Raw genomic sequence first — 23,139 nt, 5'->3', positions numbered from 1 at the left:
GTCACGGTAGGATAGTGGTTCTCTGATAGCAGCAAATTTTTCGGCAATGTCTTTTATTTTGGCAAGGTACTGAGAAACATTGATGCCATCCTTTCTTATCTTCTAAAGTTGAGAACACAAGCCCATTATTCGGGTTGTGGAGGAGGATTCATAGACTGTGCGAAGGGCTTCCCATATTTCCAGCGCGGATTCATATCCAACGATTTCTCCCATCTTATCTTTATTAAGGGAGGAATAAAACTAGCTCATGATTGTTCGATTACACTTCTGGCAGTAGGAAAAATGGGGATTGAGTTGAGTTTACTGAGGGTCTACGTACTTCGGTGACTGAGGATAGGTGCCATCGATGAAGCTTTCAAGGGCATAGCCCATGATGAGATTAAGAAGTTGATTCTTCCAGAGGAGCTAGTTTGAATCACTTAGCTTGACGGTGAGGGATTGAGACATGTGAGGGAAGTTTGCGGCTGGGGATTGTGGGGAAGAAAGAGTGGGGAAGGGATTAATCGGTATCGAATTTTGAAATGGATGATGGTTAGGGACACCGACATAGTGAGGGTGAAGGGGTGGTGGTGGAAGGCCATATTGCAGAGGGTAGAAAGGATTTCAAGTAGGGGGAGGGACGCACTGAGTAGCATGTGGGTTGAAAGACAAAGATGATATAGATATGGGTCGTAGGTAGAACAGTTGAATGTATGTCTGAGTTTGATATTACTAGGAGGGTAGAGTTTTCTTCGGATGTACCTGAGCTCGACACCATGAGAAAAGGAGGCAGGATGCTTTAAAGCTCTGATACCATGTAAGGATGAAGAAGAAAGGGCGTAGTCAAAGACTAAACGATCGTTGAGAGGTGAAGGCTAAACAATCATTGGGAGAAAGGCTAGACGATCGTGGAGAGAAAAGCTAGACGATCGTGATAAAGAAGGCTAGACGTTTTTGGTCAAATATCTAGACGATTGTTGAGAAAATAGTGGATGATAGGACAAGCATCTGCATGATAAGGGAAAGCGTGTAGACGATAGGTAGAAGACTGTACGATTAGGTTGATCGTGTAGGCGACAGAAAGTATACGATTGGGCTGAAGTGTACAAGAAGGAGAGTACACGATATGACTTAGACAATAGAGGAAGATTAATACACGATTGGTAGAGAGCATAAACGACAGAAGAATTTGAGTAAGACGATCGGCCTTCATGACTAATAACGATCGTCGTGTAGCGATATTTATTAGCATAACTGTGCCACATGGCAGAGTGTTAATGGTTTACAATAACAATCATGAAAGAGAAATTACATATTAGTGAAACATGAAGTAGAGGAAGAAAAATGCAGAAAAGCTGAATAAAATCTATTATATTCCTTCATTGACAATGCACTCATTTATCAGGAATTCATTGAAAAGCATCTTTTTATTTAAAAACATTACATGCAAAGTATTAAAGACTTCTAAAATGAATCTCATTTAATTTTTATAAAGATCAATAAATGAAATATTTTTATAATGTGATCAAATGGGTTCCATATTGACAATTTTTATTTAAAAAAAAAAAGAATAAATAAATGAATATAATTTTAATATATCGAGTGATAATTTTCAACCTTTTGTATTACTTTTATACATCAATATACACCATCCAAGTCCAATACTTTATGAAAATCTCTTCTAGAATCTGGTCCTTGGTTATTTTATATATAATAAAGATGAAAAAGTGAGAAAATTATTTAAAGAAAAAACTTAAATTTATATTATTAAAATACAACGCAGTTTAAGACTCAATACGTGTGATGAGAATCGGACAACCGCTCTTTAATTTGGTAAAAAGCGCCCACTTCTCAATGCTAGAGTCGGAGTCCATGACCTTCCATCTACATAAATTTAATTGATGAATTTTAATTATAATTAATAATACAAAGGAAAATAGAAAATTGAAAAGGGACGATATAATTGGTCAGTCACCTGAAAGAAGTGACCAAGCGGTGAAGAAAGACAAGCATCATGGCTTTGGCTAGATTCATTCCCAGACATTGCCTCCCTCCCATTCCAAAAGCTAGAAAGCTAAAGGGCTTTGCTTCTTCCTACACCAATTTTAACCAAAATCTTTTAACTCCTAAAATTTAATATGTATTAAAAAAAATTCAATTAAAATATCATTTTGATCGACATATTTTGAACTCTATTTCATTTAGTTTATATCTTTATAATGATTCAATTTTAATCCATGTCAATGTAAAGTATAGCACTTCGAAGTTGATTTTTATTGAAATTGATTAAATAAAAAATTATAATTTTCATTAAAAAAAAAGAACTAAATAGATAATTTTTTTTCTAAAATTTATAAAGGAAAGGTTAATAGAGACATTTTTTAATCTTAAAAATGTCCATCATAAATTAATATCGAGACTATTTTTAAGATTTATTGAAAAATATATGGACTAAAATTAAACATTTTAGAATACATGAACCAAAATAGAACGAAATCCAAAATAAGATGACTAAGGTCTTGTTTGACAATCATTTGGCTTTTAAATTTTGAAAATTAAGCCTATAAATAGTATTTCTATTCATAATTTCTATGTTAATGTTATCCATTTTTCTATTCAATGTTTTTAAAAACCAACAAAAAGTTTGAAAAAAAAATAGTTTCCAAAAATTTATTTTTGTTTTCAAAATTAGCTAACAGTTCAAGTGTTTCTGTAGAAAATGTAAAAAACTATAATTGAAAGTTTGAAACAAAACAAACATAAACTACAATAACAAAATCGTTACCCATGGGTAAATATTATTCATTTATTTCTAACCAAGTTTTAATATAACCTCAAATTTTTTCTAATATTTTAAAATCAAATAGTCTCTAGCTCTACCTCTACATGTTTCAAAATTTATTCACATGTATATTTTAATCTTACTCAAAATTTTCAATTTGGTCCAAAACTATTAACAAAGTTAATCAGGGTGAACAAATTATAAAGATACTTAAACTTGCTAAATCATCAATTGATTCAAACAAATTTAAGTTAATGGATTGTAGTAAATTTGATTATATAAACACTCTAACATTCCCTTCAATTGTGAGCCTGAAGATCCAACAAGTGAAAATTAACATTAATTCGAGAGAGAATAACATTGCAAGAGTTTGAACAGTCGACCGCCTACTATGATACCATGTGAAATCATTAATATACCCAAAAATTTAAGTTAATGGGTTATAGTAAATTCATTTAATTATATAAACACTTTAACTTTTTTCGAGCTAATGTTAAAACTTAAATGTGAGAGTTTGTAAATTTTGTTTGTGATTTCAAAAACTTCTCTTCTTCCCTCTATGAAGAAGATGATGGTTTGATTTTTATTTTTTTATTTTTTTATCCGAGTGATTTGCCTCAACTATTTCTAAGTAGACGTTGATTCCATTTTGTTTGAGTTTACGAATGCTATATATATATATATATATATATATATATATATATAGAAAAGTAATTTATAATGCAATTGTTACCTCAAACCTAGATGGATTAAACTTGATAGGATCTTTGTAGAGTGAAGGATCTAAATGAAGTGATCTCACATCAATATTAACATTCCATCCTTTCTTGATTTTGTAACCTGTGCCCAAACAACATTTTACGCATCAATCACATCTTGTCTTAGTCTTTTATTGAAAGTATGTGGACTAAAATTGAGCAAGTATGAAAGTATAAATGATCAAAATAATATTTTAACCTTTATTTTATTTTATTTACTTATTAAAGCCACTTTTGCAATTTGGGCCAACTTTCAATAATTTAAAAGAAAAAAATTTAAACAAAATGTTTAATCTCTTTTTTTTCTTGACTAAAAAAAAATGTTTAAATCCTATTATGACACCAATGAATTTTGTAAAGGTTTATTTAGGTTAACTTCAAAGATTGATTCTAGTTTAGTCTTTAATGATTTACCATATATATAAAGTGTAAAGGAAATTTGTAAGAAGAGGTGAAGATGAAATTGCCTTCAATTTCAGTGTCTTGGAGGATTAGCCTTGGGAACCATGGCACAACAGATGCTAACCTCAAGGATTCTTTTACTACCTACAATATTTATAATAATGATAATACAAAATAATAATAATAATATAAAATTCAAAATTAAAATAAGTGTATGACAACATGGTTGATTACCTTAGCAGCATAAGGCATGTTGCCAAGGTCTTCCAATGTAAGGAAACAACTCCCATTTTCTTCTTGTTTGCCCAATATTTTAAATTGTTCTTCCTGCTTCAATTCAATAATATTTGTACAATCCTTCTCAAATAATAAATAAAAGAGAAAAATGGTGCAATCACATATCTATCTATCTATCTATATTTATTTATTTTTTTAAAAATATTAGTTTAACAATTATAGGGATAATAAATCGAATCATCGACATTTTAGATGGTAATTAGTTACAATAACTGGGAGGTGTAGGATCGAATCTCTAACTTCAACGGAGAAATATCATGTCAATTATCTTTCGTCAATTTGACGACACTTTATATTAGTCTTTCTTAACAAATTTATGCAACTCCTATACTACTCACTTTAGCATGTTATTATATATTTATATATTTGCTTAAAAAATATTTTATTTTAAAGGGTTTGTTAAAAAGTCAAAATACTAAAATAAATATTTTAAAAGTTAGAGAACTAAGATGGAGTAAACCTAAATTTGTTTATGAACTAAAATAAATTAAAAGTTAGTTACATAAAAGATATAGATAATTTTTTGTAATAGAACTAAGAATAAGATATTAAAAGTTAATAAATCAAAATATAACTGAATTAGAATAGACATAAGGATATACCTTTAGATTTAGAAGGACATGTTGATTCTCATCCAAGTACTTCACCATCCAAGTGATGGCACTCGCCGTCGTATCTTGCCCAGCGATCAACATTGTCAATATATTATCCCCGATCTCAGCATCTGATAGCGGTTCTCCACCGTCCTCCTCCCTCAATAATCGTTGTAGGAAATCCCCACATGGAGGCTCTGATTCTCGTCTCTCCTGGACTGCATTTTCGAGTATTTTTATGATTCTTCTTCTTGCCTGAAAATGCAAAGTTTGAAGTATATATGGGAAAGTAATGCATGTGGATAGAGAAACGGCTCAGGAAACAACCTTGAGGCCTTTGTGAAATCTTGTGCCTGGAAATCGGCATGGGAATGCAAGCATAGCTTCACAAACATAAGCAACCTCTTTTTGCACTGCCTCTACTTCATTTTCCTTCTCTAAGCTTATCAGCATCTTGCACATTGCTTTGCATGTTATCTTCTCTCGACCATCACCAAAAAAGGAAATGGTTAACAAAGTTTATAAAGTGGATGGATGTATTAAACGGGAGTTGAAGAATTTACCTTGAGGGCTTCGTTGAGGAGAACGATGGTGGATCCAGTTTGCCATCGTTGAAAGGCGTCGACGATCTGTTGATCGAATTGCGTGACGAAAGAGGCCAAAAAACTGGAGGAGAAAAGATTAATGAGACGACTTCGTAACAATTTGTGGTGCAGATGTGGAGCACAGAGCAAGCTTTGATGGCCGACTAGCTCCGCAATGGACTTTATGTACTTCTTCGTGAACCTCCCTCCGCCGTCGTTTAGTATAAGCTTCGCCGTTTCACTGCTCGAAACAAACACATGTGTCTCCCCAAATATTCGTGTCTTAAAGCATCTTCCATACCTATTCAAAATTAGTCTCCTACTCATCATTTTCTTTCATTTCAATAGTTCATCTTGTAAATTTGATATTTGAATCAATCTATCCACATTTGAGAATGAAATGCATTGATGATTTTTAAGATAAATTTGTAATGAATGGTTTAAATTGATTGATTTATGAAAATTTATGAGTTTAATTGACTTGGAATCATACGTACAATGTAATGGTTGAACGAAAGAATGTGTAAATTGATAAACTTGGTCTAAATCGATATAATTACTAGTTCCACATTTTAATTGATACAACTTCAAAGTTGAGGTATAAATTAATATTTGTCTTTGAGGGAATAATACATTTTTGGTCCATAGGTTTTGACTCTAGTTTCTAGTTGGCCCCTATATTTTAAAATGTTACATTTAATTCTTAAATTTTGAGTTTTGTTTCAGTTTAGTCCATAAATTTAAAAATGTTACAACTTTACCTTTGAGATTTGAGTTTTGTTTCAACTTAGTCCATAGATTTCAAGATCATCTTTAACCTCAAATTTTCATTAAATACTTACTTTTAATCATTGATGTCAATTCTATTAATTAATTAAAACTAATTAGAAGTGAAAGTTTAAAAGTGACAAAAATAATGAAATTTAATTAATCATAATTTCTTTAACAATTTTAAATTTATTAACATAAACTAACTTCAAAAGAGAAATGAGTATTTAATGAAAAATTGAGATTAAAAGTGTAAATCTCGAAACATAGGGACCAAATTGAAGCAAAACTTATATGTCAAGAGTAAAATTTGAAATCTAGAGATTAAATTAAAACTAAACTCAAAACTTAAGAAGAATAGGGATTAAATATACTAATCCCAAAAATTTAATTAAACAGCTGACGTTTTCTTGAAAATTTGATCAAAATGATTCATTCCACTCGGAATTCGAGTTTAAAGAGAGAATACCTAAAGTTACTAGTAAAATGAAATAATTAATACTAAATTATACATATATATAATTTAAATGTTACTCTCTTCAAAAAAAAAAAATATATTAAATGTTACCAAAAATTCATTTGCACTATAATTAAGACGCGACAATGACTTATAGCAAACCAAAATTTTCGGATACTAACTCCAATAATTGTTTTCCACCATAACAATATCTAAAAAATATGTGAAATCTACCCAAATAAATAAATTAATAAATCGTTTAGTGACCTGAATGGAAGGAATAATAACTGACGTAGGTTTTTTTTTTTTTTTTTTTTTTTTTTCAATGGAAACTCGAACACATCGTAGCATTTCAATTTTTGAGATAAAAAGACAAAATAAAAGAGAGAAGAAGAAAGGGAAATTTTGTTTACCGGAGGCAGCGGATTCTGACGAAATCATAAACGCCGTTGCTACAGTTGACAGCGGCCATGAACTGGAGTGTCTCTCCGATGAGAGGCAATCCTCTGCTTCCAGGAGGAGAATGCGAAATCCTCGACGGCGATGGATACAGCGGCTTATTCTTCATAGAAAATCGAAAAAAAACGACAGCGACGAAGAGAGCAACGGCGGTAGCCGCGGCGGCAAAGCACCAAAAACAGAGGAAAGGCATGATTTTGATTTGGGACAGAGAGGCAGAGTGTGGTACTGAAGGAGTTCATTTATAGTGATATTGATGGTCGGAGTAAAATCAAAATGGGCGATGGAATTGGCCGACAGAGGGGAGTTTCTGATTGGTGTATGGAATAATGGAAACAATCAAGTAATGGAGGCACCAGTTTGTGTCTTTTTTTTATATGCTGTGGGACGCAATCCATGAGGAAAGCAACCCAAACAAATGGATTCAAAACAATATGTATATATGGAGAAGGCATTTTGATTGAGACTGGATTCTACATTAATTCATCCTAATCAAATTGTTTCTATTTGGTTTGGTTTAGTTCAGTTCCTATTTTAATTCAATCATAGTAATTTTGATGATAATACAAATTCTTATAGATATGTGGAAGATCGACCTCTAAGATAATTTAAAGACAAATAAACGAGATTAAGATTGAGATTTCATCGAGAGAAAAAATGAGTTAATATTTACATTCGTATTTAATACCTTTTTTCTCTATTAGGTAAAAGGTGGAAGACAATAATTAGTTGTGACATGCATTTAAAAATTGTGAACTCATACCTCTTTAACCAACAAATTTAAAACTAAACTATACAAATACAAAATTTTAATCCACAATTTTTAAAAGTAGTATTAATAAAAACATATATCACAAATTATTTGATTGGTTCTGAATTTTTTAACATTGTGTCTATTTATCTCTTATTATATAAAAGTTTCAACAAGTAAATTTCTCTAAGCTTTTAAATACGATATTTATTTATTTATTTATTTAAGTAAAAATATGATATTTATCTAAGAATAACTCAATTAGTTAATATATATATTTTCAAATAAAAAGTTAGAAGTTCAAATTTCCATAATTTATGTTGTTAGACTCGAGCAAAACACAATCGAGTAGGTCATTGAGCTCATATAATTATGTTTATAGTTCTTGTACTTCAAAAAACTCTTATTACATTTATGAATTATTTATTTTGTATGGGTTCTTGTTTTATTTAAACTCACATGTATTTATTTATTTATAATAATAACTATTATTACCATCGATAACTGCAAAACAAAAGATTTAATTATCGTTAAAGTGAGGTTAACTCAATGTCAATCGACATAATCTTCCTCCCTAAAAGTCGAAAATTCAATCACCCAAAAACAAAAAAGATCGAATTATCAATCTATAAAATGATAATTAGCATGATCTCCTTTTCCTAAATTATGCTCAATTTCATATTTTTAGACTTCAACACAAAATGTGGGGTAAGAAATTTGAATTTATAACATCTTGGTCTATAAAATATGTTTTAACGGGCTAAACTACACTTAAATTAGTTTCATGTGACAAGAAAGTTATACACTTGATTTCATGACATTAACATATCATATGCACAATTTAAATCTTAAAGAGAGAAAAAAAAATGGAGATTCAAACAAACTTTTGATCTCTTAGTAAAAAATATATTTTTTATATAAGTCGAACTATGCTCAGGTCCTATCACAAGATTTTTAGTACCCTATGATTTGATCTTTTAAGTTATAATAAACAAATACCATAAATACCATAATATTAGAACAAAAAGGAAGCTAGTAGTACATTAAAAGTGGAATTTGAAATTAATTTAATATATATAAAGAAAATAGAAAAAAATAATGTTTATTTAGTTTTAATATATTTAATATGGTAAAACTCCCCAAAACCCCAAAGAGATTGGGTTTCATAGAACAAAACATAGCGATCCTGTAATCCAAAAATTGCCTTTCCCTCTTTCAGATCTCATCCGCCTGCATTTGCTGGACACGTCCCGCTGAGCTGATTCTTCCACCTCCATCTCCAAATCCCAAATTTCACTATCATACTCCATTTTCTCTTCTTCATTACTCGCTTCTCATCTTCTTTTCGCGTTTTTCCTGATTGTTTCATCCATTCAATCGTAGCTGCATTGTGGAATGTGGGTTTCCTCTGTTGATCTAGGGTTTATATCATCGGATACCTTCCGACTATATGCGATTTTCAGATCAGGTACTGCTTTTCTCTCACTATTCCTTATTCTCATCTCCTTTCTTTCTCCCCATTTCTTTTCTGCTCATTCAAACGCTTTGAAAACAAATCTCAGAGGACGAAAATACGGGATGGAGACTGTACTAAGAGAGAAGGACGCTACGGATTGGGTCTATAGAGGCGAAGGAGCCGCTAATCTTGTCCTTGCTTATGCTGGCTCCTCTCAAGCTTTTGTACGTTCAACCTATCCCTCCCTTTTTTTTTTCTCTTTAAGAAAGAACAAAGAAAAATGTGATTTTTTGTTATTAGGATGAATTTGGCAGTTTGTACATTGTTATAGATACTTGTCTGTAGTTGTTGTAAGTGTGGCGGGGAATTTGTCGAGGATTTCCATTGCTTTTACGTATGTATCAGCTGGGGATTCAGATGAGAATCTAAATGAAGGGATGGTTTAAATTCAACATAAAAAAGAAGAGTGTGGGGCAAATTGGGGATTAGAACTAACTTTTCTTCTTGATATAGATTGGAAAAGTTATGCGTATACAAAAGGCTCCCATCAATGGGTCACAACGTGCGAGGAGTCCGACGGCGTTTTCCAAGTATGAATACTTGTTGTGGGGTGACATAGGGAACCTTGTCTCATCCAGTGATAGGGACACTGCTGCCCAAACCTTTGTGCAGCGGGTAATGAGCCCCTTATTGGGTTCCAAATACGTTGATGCCGGTGTATGTTTTTCCTTTGCTCTTTTAAGTGGATTGATATATTCCAGAAATACAGCTGATTGTATACTTTTTTTTTCCTTCGTATAATTGTATCATTAAAAATGTTGCAAAACTGAATATACAAACTGTTGTTGAGGCTGTGATGACTTGTAGCTTGTAGACACGATATACATTTCTGAGTGTGGTATCCCTTTACACTTGCAGAAACTTATCTTAGTAAGCAGAGAATTTTTAGAGTTGGCAGAGAAGAATGTGAGTAGTCAACGCCCATCTTGGAGAGTAAATGCTGGAAAGATTGATACCCAGCGTGCTTATGTTCTTATTCTATCCGATCATTCCATTTTCCCTCACGGTAATAATATTTTTTCTTCAACTTTTCTATTAAATATCATTGTACCCTGTAGTTTCTTGTAACGAAGGGGATGACCTCCATGTGTAGTCTGTCTGACTAGTCATTTGTCCACATACGGACATGCGGATAAGGTGAAAAAGCTGTCTACATTCTTGCTGTCTTTCACACAGTTCTATTTTCTTTTTAAAGTATCATGGACTGGATTTTTTTTTTTTTTTAAAATATTATTATTATTCCCAATGGTTCCTTTTCCGTGAGAAATGAAGGAAGGGGCAGATAGTAGCTTTTGCACATTATTCAAACAGGGTTTACTCATCGTGGCAATTTCTTCATCTCGAGAGAAGCCTAGAAGTTAGAACTACTGCTTGGATCAATTCATTAAGTGGGGAGCAACTAGAATGAACCAGCCTCACCATCATTAACAATCTTTTGCCCAACGTACGCTATATGTACTAGCAGCTAACCTCACGTTTAAAATGAAAAATCCAACATTAATTTTAATTTCTCATCAAGATGCAAAAATAGTCTTGGTATCTACCATCCTCACCTCTGTTTCCAATATACAATACCCACCCCCCCCCCCCCCCCCCCCCCCCCCCCCCACACACACACACACACACCTATTTGGATGAGAGGTAGGAGAAGTGTTGGGCACTTGGGGATGGTTTGTGGATTAGCTTTAGAAGTGTACGAGTGACAAAATTTAGCTGAATTTGTTTATATATTGGCATCTTATGTGCATTGTTTTAAATCTGTCATGTAATCATGATGTAGGAGGGCCATTTTTGGAGTGACAAAGGTTTCCTTCCTAATTCCCTGTTTTCTCGTTGTTGATGCGTTGTGGTGTTCTGATTTCGTACTTTTCAATATATGATCATGATGAATGGTCAACTGTTCTGCATATGATTTTATTGATTAGATTGTCTCCGTCTTCTGCATGCTTTTGAAAAATATAAGCCAATGGTTTAAGAAAAAGCACTCGAATATATATGTGTTTACCATTTTGTATTTCTGTTCGAAATGGAATGCTACCTTACCAATTGCCTTGCCTTGCCTTGCTTGCAGCCATGAGATTAGGCAGATAATGGCATCCTTGTTACTTTTCCCCTATCGTTTTCCACTTGTTTTCGTAATTTCATTCTGGTAATGGAATTGCTTACTTTCTCTATTTCAGGTGCTTTAGAAGGCGAGCCTTGCATATCTGTTGAGATAAAGGTACTTCTCACTTTTTTGGTATTAATTTTGGTTTTTTTTTAGGGAATTGATTAATTTAGTTCTGCAAGCATTGCGACCCTTTAACTGCAAAAGGACAATGGAGAAATAATTTTTTTGAAAAAAGTTATGCATTCATTGCTCCGAATGAATGATTAAATTTGACTCTCTTCTAAATTTCGTGTTCTGTTTTCCTCTTACCCCCAAAGCCAAAATGTGGGTTTCTCCCATTCTCAAGGTTCATAACCCATGCCAATGCGGTTAAAAGGTGTATGACTCGTTTCAGAATGCACCAAGCACTTAAGTTGCATCAAGAAGAGGTAATCTCTCTTCAACCATTCTTTTAGAGGCTAGAGTGTGATAAGGATTCCTTTACCTACCTTTTGGATTCAAGAAAGTTTAAGAAATTATTTAAAATCCTATGATTTGAAATCCGAGAAATGACTTTAAACTAATTACTTTGTTTGGAACGAGAAAGATTTGAAGTGAATATATTTAAAATTTTGTTTTAGGATGGTAACCGAAAAAGAAAAGGAAGTCAAGTATTTACTAATATAGGCTTGTAACAATGATGTGTTAATTAAAAATTGGAATATGACAAGGTTAAATGAGTAATTTACTTCTAAATCTTATGAAATCCTGCGAAATGACCATTCTAGTCAGGAAAGTTTTTAAAGTAAAAATAAGATTTCAAATCACTTCGGGTTTCAAAATCATTATCTTTCTTGCAATAACAAACAATGGAATTCATTTAAAATCTGTGATGACTTGAAATCCCTACTCACGAGGTTCCAAATTGGCCGTTAGCTGCCCTAATTGATCATTTCCTAATTTAATTCACTATGGTTGCACTTTATTTATTTTGTAGATATCAGAATTCAGTGATTATGATCCACTAGACCTCTTCTCTGGATCCAAGGATCGTATACTTAAAGCAATTAAGGATCTTTTTTCCACACCTCAAAACAACTTTCGAGTGTTTTTGAATGGCTCTCTTATATTTGGGGCACTGGGTGGTTCTGCAGAGAGTACTGACGTGATTGTTGGAGAAGCATTTGAAGATGCACTCAAGTCTGTCATCCTGGCAGATGATGGGCTATGCACTACTAGCTTGCTAGAACTTGTCACTGAAACTTTATATAAATCTGGCGTTCTGGATCGACTTCTTGAAGTCCAGAAGCTTGATAGTTTGGACATAGAAGGTGCTATTCATGCATATTATGATGTAATTTCAGAGCCCTGTGTGGTTTGTGGACAGTTGAATGAAGACGAAGAATTGCATAGATATGCCTCTTTACATTCCCTCCCTCTTGATCAAAGCTTAAAGATCGTTAAAAACTTTTTGATAGCTGCTACTGCTAAAGACTGTAGCTTGATGATTAGTTTTAGGCCAAGAGAAGGTGAAGAATGGGGGTCTTCAAATAACACAATACGCCTTGAATCGACAGGGCAATTTTTTGATTATAAGGTACATTCAATTCATCTTTTCATTCTGCTTTTTGTTTCAAAGAGATTCCAGAATATTTGAAAGCATTTTATGTTATAATTCGTCTTCCTTGACAATTGACACTCAAGGGTAAGGATTTATGAATGAGGAAAGAGAGAGTTTGTTTTCAGAAACAGTTAATGAACATTGAAATCAAGCAAACGACACACAACCATTTGGCGTTCCATAATAAGACTTGCTTAACTTATACTATTAATAATTTATTAGGTTTCACCAATATGGATCTTTTGAATTCATTGATATTGCACCTCTTTGGGCTTGTGTAAAATGTTTGCCATATTGCTTCAGTTATGAGCTTTCCTTCAATTTACCGTGTGTTTAAAAACTAATTAGTCCAAATCTAAGTATACAAAAAGAAGTGATTGCCAGTATCTCTAGTATATTTTTCTCTACTTTAAGGTGTCCAATTATTTGTGAGGTGGAAAATTACCTGCTTACAATATTGCAGGTATACTTCATTGACTTGGATCTAAAACCTATGAAGAAGATGGAAGAATATTATGAACTGGACAAGAAGATTGTGAGTCTCTACAGAAAAATAGAGAAAGGGAAAGTAGGTGATATTTCAAATGCAAAATTTTATGAGTCTAAGGTTGAAAAGTAGATCCGATATTAAGGAATTATTTCCTCATTGAGGATTTACTTGTGTATGTGGTAAGTCCAATACTTTGACTGCTTTCCTTTCCATAATCATGACAGTGAATGTTCGGAGTTCTGTTTTACGCAAATTAGGATTCTGTGTTGTAACAAATTATATGATATTTCACCATGGCTTCATCATCATGCTTCATGATCTTGACCCATCCTTCTAATCCTCAGGTAGACTTTTGTCCATCCCAAGGCTAGTTCTAAGTAACAATAAGGATTTTAGTTTGTTAAATTATAAAGTTTTCTACTTTGAGGCTTGAACTCAGGGAGGGTTACTGTAAATATTCTAAGCCTTTACTACAAGAGCCATCCCTTGTGGGTTATGATTAACATGTTGATTTTCCATAAATTTACTTGTTTACCTGGCTTCTTGTCTTAAATTAACCATCCGTGCATCCTTTAGGAAAATTTTCTTAGCATTCAGTATTCAGAAGTTTGACATTATTACCAGCAAAGTGCTTGAATCTGTAATAACCCTGAATATCATTAATGTTTACAGAATATTGGAGATGCAGGGTTTGTGTTGCCCATGTCTATATCTGGACTTTCAGACAAGAATTGGTGGGGAAAGCTCGGGTGCTGTGTATCATGGTCCAGTGCAATGGCTGCTCTTGGCTGTACTCTTCCCTCAAAAATGAGCGATCGAAAAGGTCACTCTCTTGCACCCTTTGATCTTATTTGTATTTATATGCTTGCATGAAAAACAGAAATCTCTCAAGAGTTTTCTTCAAGGGGAAAAGAGACCACATAAAAACGGTTTGGTTAGTATGGCAAAATAAATGGAGAGTCGGCAAATCCTCATTAAATTTATTTTTTTCATTAAAAGGAGCTCGTATATGTTTTGCAATGGCTACAAGTATAAAAGATTCTTAATGCTGGTTGAGTTCTCCTATAGATTGACCCCAATTAACACCCATGGCTTCTCCCAATTCAATCTTTCTAAAAGCCTGACCAATATTTTGGTGGGTCATCTTTTTATGGTATCAAAATTAAAAAGGCACTTTGGCTTACCTTCAGTCGTGCATTTCTATGAACTTTTTGGAGTTCTAGGAATAGTCGTCTCTCCAGGGAGGGAGGTTACTTTTGATCATTTTATGGAACTTGTACTCTTTTCTGGTGCAAGAAAATCAGCCTTTTGTTCTTTGTAGCTTGTCTTATTTAAATATTTAATTGGAGGTGGTTGAGTTTTTACTCTATTTAAATGAAATTGTTTCTCTATCCCCCCCAAACAAAGCCATTGCTTTCATACCCACTCCGCTCCCTTACAACATGATGTAATCAAAATCAAAACTAAAGCCAACAAATACAAGACTTGAACATGAAAAATAAAGGCATGCCAATGATTTAGAAATCGAACACCAGGAAGAAGCCATAAAACGAGCTAATTCAAAACAATCCTGAGAAAGCATAGATTTGTCTTGAAAAACTAATCGAATCCTTTCAAATCAAAACTCTGAGAGAAATGTTTAACCACATCAGATCAAAATATCCGAGATTGAGCCGGTTCCTATCCTGACCTTGTATCTGTGAACCGGTTTTTATCATGTCCTATTTTAGTTCTTATTTATCGGATGTCCCCGAAGGGACCCTATTTTAGTCCTTATTTAAACTCATAATTTGCTAGTTGTCTTGTGATTTTGATTACCTTCCATTGGCAGATAAGAAAAAGAAGGGAAATCAACCAAAAAACTAGAAATTTTTTAAAAAAGACAGTAGCTGGCGTAGGAGCACGCACACTGCAGGCTGCAGTGCGATGCCTCAGCGTCAAGAATGATGGATTGCACAGAGCCCTGATTTGGGAGGAAGGGCTAGAGTGTAGGGGAGCCATGTGTAATATAATGTTGTACGTTCTGAAGGGGAGTTGGGTATTCGAAAGGACAAGAAGACAAAAGATAAGAAGGAACAAAGTAGGGAGAAGACAAAGTCGAGGGATCGAGGACGAAATCACGCTTTTGATTTCACCTCATTTCCCCCCTCCATTCTTACCTTCCTTCATGTTTATACAGATTTCATCAATTTATTAGGTCAGTGAAATGAAATTTGACTTGTAGGATCCCTACTCTGTTTTTGTTCCTTTTTATGTTATCCATTTTTTTTAATTATTAAAAAAAAAAATAGTTGATTGTCCCTCTCGACTTTTGAGATTGAGATGGTAACTGACACGTTATCCACTAAACTACGTTTAGATTGATAGTTTTAGTTGTCTTTCATTTTGCAAGTTTGTTGTTGAAAGTTTTCTTTTTATGATGATCCACTTCTGAAGCATATCTTAATGGATACAACATAGTTATTGAAGTCCCACTCATTTTGTTATTATTGGTTTAAAATATAAAGTGTGTACATATATGAAAAAAATATCCTTCTAAATAGGCAAAATAATAGACCAATTTTGAAAAATAGACAAAACTTGTTGTACATATGACCAAAATTGAGACGTACATGCACAATAAATTGCTGTAGGAGTAATGTTTTCTTAAGAAAATTTTAAGTTTCTCATCATACTGTCGATTAATATCCTCACTTGGCCCTTATGATATAAAACTTTTTATGAAAAATTTTGGTCCTTTTGCATGTGATGAACAAATTGCATAGAGTTATTCTATTATAGTTTATGTACTTTCAAATGTCTATATTTAATTTATGTATGAGATGTAAATAAATAGTTTTCATCTATAAACAAATGGTAAAGACATTTTAAACTTCTTTTGGAAGGTTAAAGATGTTAATGCCAACTTTTAAAACATCAGGAGTATTATTGAAACAAGTTATGAATTTCAAGAATATGGATTAATTTGTTTTCTTTATATACCAACTAAGAGGGTTTTTTTTTTTTAATTCTTTGAAAATTTAAGAGTATTAATGCAAAATTCAAATGTTAATAGATAAAAATCATAATCGAACTTGTTGATCGATACATAGATAAAATCATACTCATTTACAAAACATCAATTACTAATGGATTATAGTTGGTCCATCTTCTCCATCATCATCACAATTAGAATGACCAAATTTACTCCATCCTAGTAATTTTTTTTTTCTCATTTGGGTATTTACGTGTCTTTTTTTTTTAAAAAAAAAAAAACTTTGTTAACCTTAAAGTACATCAAAATGTTCTCCGATTGAAATTCACCGTGGCCAACGGCGGCCAAATGCTGCCGATTCTACCGCCGTCGCTAGTATCCTCCGGCAAGTAAGAAATGCAAGCTAATGGTACTAAGCACAATCCTTTGGCTTTTAAATCACTTTCTTCTTTTTTGTCCTCATTTAACTCATCCTGAAAAATAAAATGTTTATATAAGAGATGAAAAATAAAGGGTTTAAAATATTGGATACTATATCTCGATTCCATTCAATTTATCTCTAAATCAATAAACTTTTAAATATCCGAATTTAGTTTCTGTATCTCCAATAAATTTTTAAATAATTTTTTAAAAATAAAATTTGGTAAAATAATAAAAATTGTGAAAAAAAAGATACAAAAGTGAATATGCTTTTAAGATTTATGGATAGAAAACTAATAGAATTAATCAACAAATTAGAGACTAATTTTAAAATTTATTGAAAGTAGAAAAACTAAATCGGATATTTAAAAATTATAAGAACTAAAATACAAGTAGTTTAAAGTTTTTGCAAATAATAATAATAATAATAAATAACTTAAAGTAAATTAAGGTTGTTTAATAACATAAGATGTTCTTCTTTAGAAATCTAGAGGCAAAATTGAAAAAAAAAAAAAAAAAACACTTAACTTGGTATAAATTTTATATATATTTATTAAAAAATGTAATAACTTTTTATTTTCCATAAATATAATATGAATTTGAATTTTTTACTGGCATTTTATATTACATCTGAATTAGATTTATGTTTTGATTATACTAAAATTAAAATTAAATTGACCCCACTTTTTCCATTTTGAATATTTTAAGTAAATTGAATGGAAACGAAATAATTAAATTAAAAATTTCTCACCCGACATGTCGTTTTGTAGTTTTTGCTGCGACATGATTTCATATAAGAGTGGCTTAGCATCTGAAACATTGAATAATTTATCTCAAGTCAAAAAATTTTGATTGGTAAATAGAGAAATTATTTTAAATGACAAAATTGTTAAAAATATTTATAATTAATGATAAAATATAACAATCTATCTATAATGGACTGCGATAAACTACTATTTGTGCCCATCTATGTCACGATAGACACATATAGTAGTCTATCACGATCTATCACAGATAGATTGTGATATTAACTAATGTTTGTAAATATTTTGATTTATTTTCATATATTTGAAAATAAATATTTAAATAATTATTAAAAAGAGAAAAAAAAACTTCTATAAAAGAAAAATAGTGCTATTTTGACTTAGTAGTATTTTGTTTATCTTACATTTAAAATGATTAGAATAACTTTGTTCCCAAGTTAAAATATTAATGTTTAAAAGCAGTTTAAAATATTTTGTAATATCTAGGAGTTACTAGAGCAACTCATAAACTATTTCATTTATGAATTTTAACTATCACATTCTATATTTATAAATTTTTCTTTAATACCATAATCACAATTCAATATAATTTAGCCACTTGAGTTAAATTGATCTTTAAATAATTTAACTAGTTTGAATTATTTATTACATAATTTTTCGTATTAGCCCTTTTCTTTATTGATCTTTTTTTAGTACAATAATTATGAAAATAGAAGATTGAATCTTCACTTCAAGAGAGAGTATATCAATTACTGCTGAGTTCTTATTCGACATCTTTGTTAATTATACTAAAAAAAAAGGAAGCAGTGTTATTTTGTTATTTATTTAAAAGAATAAATAAAGTACGAAAAAAAAAAAGAGATGGAAATAATACCTCAACCTGATTTTGAAGGAAATTAATATAACTAATGGCCTCCATTAGAACGGATGCTGTATCAGTCTGCAAGGCAATTTCGTAATTTTAAAATAAGCCACAACATAATATATTATTTAGAAAAATGCTAACATTTTAAAATAATAAATAAACTATAGGTTTTTTAACTTTAAAAAAATATCTAATAAATGCTTAAATTTTCAGTTTTTGGTATAATAGATTTTCCAATTTTCAATATTTTTACTTAATAAATCATTGACCTATTTAACATATTAAGAATTTACGGATCTACCAAACTGAAAATTGAAAGTTTATGTTTTCTTGAAAATATAATTTAATTTTCTACCTAGTAAAAAAAAATATATATTTTTAATATATTAAATATTTGTTAGAAAAGTTTTAGATTATATTAGACACTTTCCTAAAAGTCGAGAGGCAAATAAATAAATAAATAAATAAATAAAAATAATAATAATATAGGACTAAACTTGTAAACTTGTAATTTATTATATTTTTAAATGTAATTTACAGATTTAAAACATTATTCTATGAAGTTTTGATTTGTTTTCTAATATTTCCATACCTTACCAAATGGTGCCACTAATTGCTGAAGTGCTGCTATTCTGTCTCCTAATTTCTCTTTTCTAATCTGTTGAACAAAAAATAATATTCTTAAAATATAATAATTAACTTAAAATTAATGCTTTACTTGCTTGATAGAAAATATTATAGCGCCAACAATAGACATCTTCATAAAAATTATAGCTTTTATAAAATTTGTGTGACAATAATAATGATTTTTTTTTCTATAATATGTGAGTTGGAAAATCAAATTTCTAATTTTGAAATTGATAGTATAAGTACTATTTCAGTTGAGTTAGGCTTATTTTGACATAAGAAATAATGATTTAATAGAAAAATAAATAAAAACATAAAAAATTAAACTAAATTCTTGATAAAATTATTTCCAAAGCACATTAAATTTAAAGTCATAAACATTACCTTAGTTATTCAACAAATAATACTTAAAATAAATAAATAAATAAACATAACATAACATTACCTTCAAAGGAGGGCAAGTGGCGCGTGACTCCACTCGCGTTTTCTTGGGATTTGGATGTTGCTGCTTCAAGCTATAAGGTCTCTTTGCATTTGTAATTTCATGGTTTGCCATCTTCAATTTATTTAATTATTATTAAACATTGATATATTTTTCCCAAAAAAAAAAGGAAAAAAAATAACACTATTAATCTTTTTTTTCAATCTTTATTGACATCAATTTGAAAAAAAAAAAAAAAAAGAAACCAGTGATTGGATCAACAAAGTGAAGAAAGATTCCATCTTTTAACAAAAAAAAAAAAAAAAAAAAGCTTTAATTCAAATTTTCTTTAATAAACTGAAAAATTCAAATCTTATTTTAGTCATTGACTTTCACAATCCTTTCTATTATTTCAATTATTATATTTTAAAATTTGTACATTTTAATCCCCAACCTTAAAGATTAATTAAGTCCTTACCAATAAATTTTTTTTTTAGTACCATTCATAGAACTCTCACACACATACAAAAAAAAAATTGTAATACTTAGAAAAGATTATGATGTTTTTTAATAAGAATTTAAGAATAGTAGCTGACCAAGTTCAAAGTCAACATCACACAAAAATTTAAGGTTAATCTCACTTTAATCTTAAATTATTAAACTTTTATTTTATTCACTAAACTTTTAAAACGTTTAATTTCGTCTTTAAATTCTTAAAATTGTTATATTCTAATCTCTAAACTTATGTTGGTTTCTATTTTTTTTTTTTTAAAAAAAACAATTTGAACCTTGCTATGTTATTTTTCTACTTCAAATCTACTTTACTTAATGTTTACCTCTATCTTATTTTGCTCGAAACCATGCTCATATTAATTATTGATGTAGTAGTACATATACTCAAAACTATATAATTAATTTATTAAAATAATTAAAACAAAAGAAATAATCATAATAGTTATTTCTAGAGAGTTGATAAACCAAAATAGATTTGTAAGAATGTGAAGCCCAAAATGAAACAAACTCAAAAGTTTCTAAACTAAAATAGATATTTTGAAAATTAATGAATAAAAGAGAACCAACTTGAAAGTAGAACCAAAACATGATTTATACTAATTTTCTTATAAATTAAAAAAATAATAATAATAAAAGTTGGTCTTAGCATATTGGTTTAGAATATATTATCATAAAAATCGAACCAAATAAAACTTAAATGTTCATGAACTAAAGTAATTATTTCAAAAAAAACAAAAAAAAAAGAATAATAATAATAAATAAGAACTCACTTTAGTAAGAAGAGAGGATGAATTTCTTGGATGCTCCAAGAGATGATGTGAAGAAGCAAAAGAAAGTGTATGGTCAAATAATCCTAAAGAGCTTGAGAAGTCTGTCATCAATGGCTTCCTTGAAGAAACATTAACAGTTGGATGAATTTTGCTGCAACAACAGCTCTGACCAATCTTGTTCATTTGATCTTCAAATTTTGAATAATAATAATAATCATGGCTTTTCAAATTTTCATTATTGGTTGATTTTTTTGGAGAATTATTAGAAGCTGAGGCCTTTTTCTCCTCCTCCTTCTTCCCTTCTTCTTCAAATCCTTTTTCTTTGCTAATTTCATTGGAACTATAATGTTGCAAGCTTGTAAAGCTTTGTGCATCAATGGCTGGATTCAATTCTTGAAAATGAAAAATTGGCTCAAACTCACAACTTGGTGACCTACAATAATAATAAATCAAATTATCAAATCTCGAGAATGATCGACGATATACGAGATGTTGTTAACTTGAACATAATTCAACTAGTTGAGAATTTTCGTTATCTAATCTTTTGTTGTTGAACTTGATAAATAAAAATATGACATGTCGAGTACTTACAACGAGAGGTCGGGAGTCCAAGCATGGCTGCTTCCGGAGCCAACGAGCAATTGGTTTTCGAGTTGAAGAAGTTGTTGATGAAGATTTGTAGAGAAATCCATTGTTGAAAAGATTAACTAAGTTTATACTTAATACTTACAATCTCCCTTCTTGAGGGAAACCTCCTTTTATAATGCCTCTCTTTGGGACCTAAAATATATATGTAAAAAAGATTGAAATTTAAATTATTAACAAAAGACAACGTCTTCTCGTGGCAAAGTATCCAACGCGGCCGCCACGTTGAATCCAGTTGGTCGGATTCGTAGTGAAATTATAATTCTTTATTTCTCTCTCCTACATTCAATAGGAAGTAATTTTAGAGTAATTGTATAATTTATGATTGTTTTTTCTAGATCATAAAGCGTACCTTTATTCTTTGTAAAGTTAAAATATTACTCTTAAAATTTTACAAATATTTCAAAACTAACTTTAGAGTAAAACTACATTAGAAGATTAGAGGAAAATTAAAAATCTAAAACAAGTGTGACAATATTCGAATCTCAATTTTATGTTTTGAGTCTCAATCTACGGAGATAATTAATTAACAAAAAGTAGTTTGTTAAAAATAATATTCATCGAAAAAATTCCAAATTATGTTTTGGCCTATTTTCTTTAATTATTATAATCTACCACTTTGGAGTTAACATAAAGATAAGTGCAGTAAAGTATGTTATAATAATGAACTTTTTTTTAAAAAAAATGGAATATTTGTAATTTTTTTTTTTTTAAAAAATTATTCTATTGCTAAGGCTAAAAAGACCACCTGTTTAACCACATTTTTTTAAAAGAAATTATCAAGCTTTTAAACTAGGTTAACATAAGCTCTACACCACTCAATATTACCACTTCAATATAAAATTTGAAAAAAATCTCTCATTTTTATTCTTATATACTTACTTGAATAAATTTTAATCTTAATTTCATAATGGTAAATCTAAAATTAGATTGATAATAAAATTTGACACCCTTTATTAGTTATTCGGTAAATTTAGTAAATAAGTATAACCCTTAATTGCAAAAGTGAGAATAACTCAACTTTAATTGACATGTACTATTTCTCATAATGTCAAAGGATTAAATTGTTACATACGTATATTTGTATTTTTTTATAAAATATAAACTACAAGGATTAGATCTTTACATAATATAAAATGACCCAAATTTCAATATGATTTTTTATAGTAAGCAATAAATTGTGACAAAATTGAAAATGCAGAGACTAAATCGTTACAAATATGTGAATATATAACCTAAATTTTTACAAACTAAAGTTAACACTAAATTCTTTCTTTCATAAAGGTTTAAGGACCAAACATATATTTTTAACCTATATTTAGATTTAGATCTTTGGTATTGCATTTTGAATCATTTTTTATTATTACTAATCTATAACACATGCGATGCATCTGAGATTGATAGTTTTATGAGAACTTTAAGAGCGAAATAGATAAGCAAAGATTCTCTTCCGTACACTCATTTATAAAAATAAGAATAATAATGAAACTTCTTTCTTTTTAAACATTATTTGTAATAACTGTAAACTAAAATTGTTCCAACGCTGAACATTTGAACACAATAGTATACTATACATAATCAAGTATAAGGGTAA

General features: G+C 30.4%; 3 protein-coding genes across 6 annotated transcripts; 1 reads left to right on the top strand and 2 right to left on the bottom strand.

The window, feature by feature from the left end:
* Positions 1-1,567: 1,567 nt before the first annotated feature.
* CYP722A1 (cytochrome P450, family 722, subfamily A, polypeptide 1) lies at positions 1,568-7,318 on the bottom strand. The gene is made up of 9 exons (XM_090312944.1): positions 7,034-7,318; positions 5,375-5,696; positions 5,139-5,288; positions 4,821-5,066; positions 4,156-4,248; positions 3,987-4,065; positions 3,495-3,601; positions 1,955-2,073; positions 1,568-1,863 (listed from the first exon to the last, which is right to left on the bottom strand). Exons 1-9 carry the CDS (start codon positions 7,270-7,272, stop codon positions 1,764-1,766), a joined length of 1,455 nt encoding a protein of 484 aa, XP_090169070.1. The 5' UTR covers positions 7,273-7,318; the 3' UTR covers positions 1,568-1,763.
* Positions 7,319-8,979: 1,661 nt separating this feature from the next.
* LOC120075938 (inositol-pentakisphosphate 2-kinase-like) lies at positions 8,980-15,846 on the top strand. 2 transcript variants are annotated; one of them, XM_039029688.2, is made up of 10 exons: positions 8,980-9,298; positions 9,393-9,510; positions 9,800-10,003; positions 10,205-10,352; positions 11,527-11,567; positions 11,774-11,884; positions 12,433-13,032; positions 13,520-13,725; positions 14,219-14,369; positions 15,378-15,846. In XM_039029688.2, the coding sequence occupies exons 2-8, from the start codon at positions 9,409-9,411 to the stop codon at positions 13,673-13,675; spliced, it is 1,362 nt and encodes a 453-aa protein (XP_038885616.1). In that variant the 5' UTR covers positions 8,980-9,298; positions 9,393-9,408; the 3' UTR covers positions 13,676-13,725; positions 14,219-14,369; positions 15,378-15,846. The 2 variants fall into 2 exon arrangements, with proteins under 2 accessions (XP_038885616.1, XP_038885617.1); XM_039029689.2 differs by having other exon boundaries at positions 9,003-9,298; positions 9,800-9,961.
* Positions 15,847-16,579: 733 nt separating this feature from the next.
* LOC150036422 (uncharacterized) lies at positions 16,580-22,009 on the bottom strand. 3 transcript variants are annotated; one of them, XM_090312632.1, is made up of 7 exons: positions 21,492-22,009; positions 20,901-21,333; positions 19,642-19,752; positions 19,162-19,227; positions 18,579-18,644; positions 17,692-17,751; positions 16,580-16,993 (listed from the first exon to the last, which is right to left on the bottom strand). In XM_090312632.1, exons 1-7 carry the CDS (start codon positions 21,590-21,592, stop codon positions 16,823-16,825), a joined length of 1,008 nt encoding a protein of 335 aa, XP_090168758.1. In that variant the 5' UTR covers positions 21,593-22,009; the 3' UTR covers positions 16,580-16,822. The 3 variants fall into 3 exon arrangements, with proteins under 3 accessions (XP_090168758.1, XP_090168759.1, XP_090168760.1); XM_090312633.1 differs by having other exon boundaries at positions 18,585-18,644; positions 21,492-21,861; XM_090312634.1 differs by lacking the exon at positions 17,692-17,751 and having other exon boundaries at positions 21,492-21,861.
* Between the last annotated feature and the right edge of the window lie 1,130 nt (positions 22,010-23,139).

The sequence above is a fragment of the Benincasa hispida genome, chromosome 4 (genome assembly GCF_027475165.1).
Source record: "Benincasa hispida cultivar pf3 chromosome 4, pf3_genome.v1.1, whole genome shotgun sequence".
In the NCBI taxonomy this organism is placed as follows: domain Eukaryota; kingdom Viridiplantae; phylum Streptophyta; class Magnoliopsida; order Cucurbitales; family Cucurbitaceae; genus Benincasa; species Benincasa hispida.
The sequence above is the reverse complement of the archived record's forward strand: the minus strand, read 5'-3'. Positions and strand labels throughout refer to the sequence as shown.

What these genes read in the sequence shown, in the direction of transcription:
- LOC120075938 (XM_039029688.2), top strand. Translation starts at nt 9,409, where the DNA reads ATGGAGACTGTACTAAGAGAGAAGGACGCTACGGATTGGGTCTATAGA. An exon ending in TCATTCCATTTTCCCTCACG is followed by an intron (nt 10,353 to 11,526) that starts GTAATAATATTT and finishes TCTCTATTTCAG; the next exon opens with GTGCTTTAGAAGGCGAGCCT. An exon ending in TTAAGTTGCATCAAGAAGAG is followed by an intron (nt 11,885 to 12,432) that starts GTAATCTCTCTT and finishes TTTATTTTGTAG; the next exon opens with ATATCAGAATTCAGTGATTA.
- LOC150036422 (XM_090312632.1), bottom strand. Translation starts at nt 21,592, where the DNA reads ATGGATTTCTCTACAAATCTTCATCAACAACTTCTTCAACTCGAAAAC. An exon ending in CATCCTCTCTTCTTACTAAA is followed by an intron (nt 19,753 to 20,900) that starts GTGAGTTCTTAT and finishes AATAAATTGAAG; the next exon opens with ATGGCAAACCATGAAATTAC. An exon ending in CCACTTGCCCTCCTTTGAAG is followed by an intron (nt 19,228 to 19,641) that starts GTAATGTTATGT and finishes TTTGTTCAACAG; the next exon opens with ATTAGAAAAGAGAAATTAGG.
- CYP722A1 (XM_090312944.1), bottom strand. Translation starts at nt 7,272, where the DNA reads ATGCCTTTCCTCTGTTTTTGGTGCTTTGCCGCCGCGGCTACCGCCGTT. An exon ending in GATTTCACAAAGGCCTCAAG is followed by an intron (nt 5,067 to 5,138) that starts GTTGTTTCCTGA and finishes TTGCATTTTCAG; the next exon opens with GCAAGAAGAAGAATCATAAA. An exon ending in ACATGCCTTATGCTGCTAAG is followed by an intron (nt 4,066 to 4,155) that starts GTAATCAACCAT and finishes TAAATATTGTAG; the next exon opens with GTAGTAAAAGAATCCTTGAG.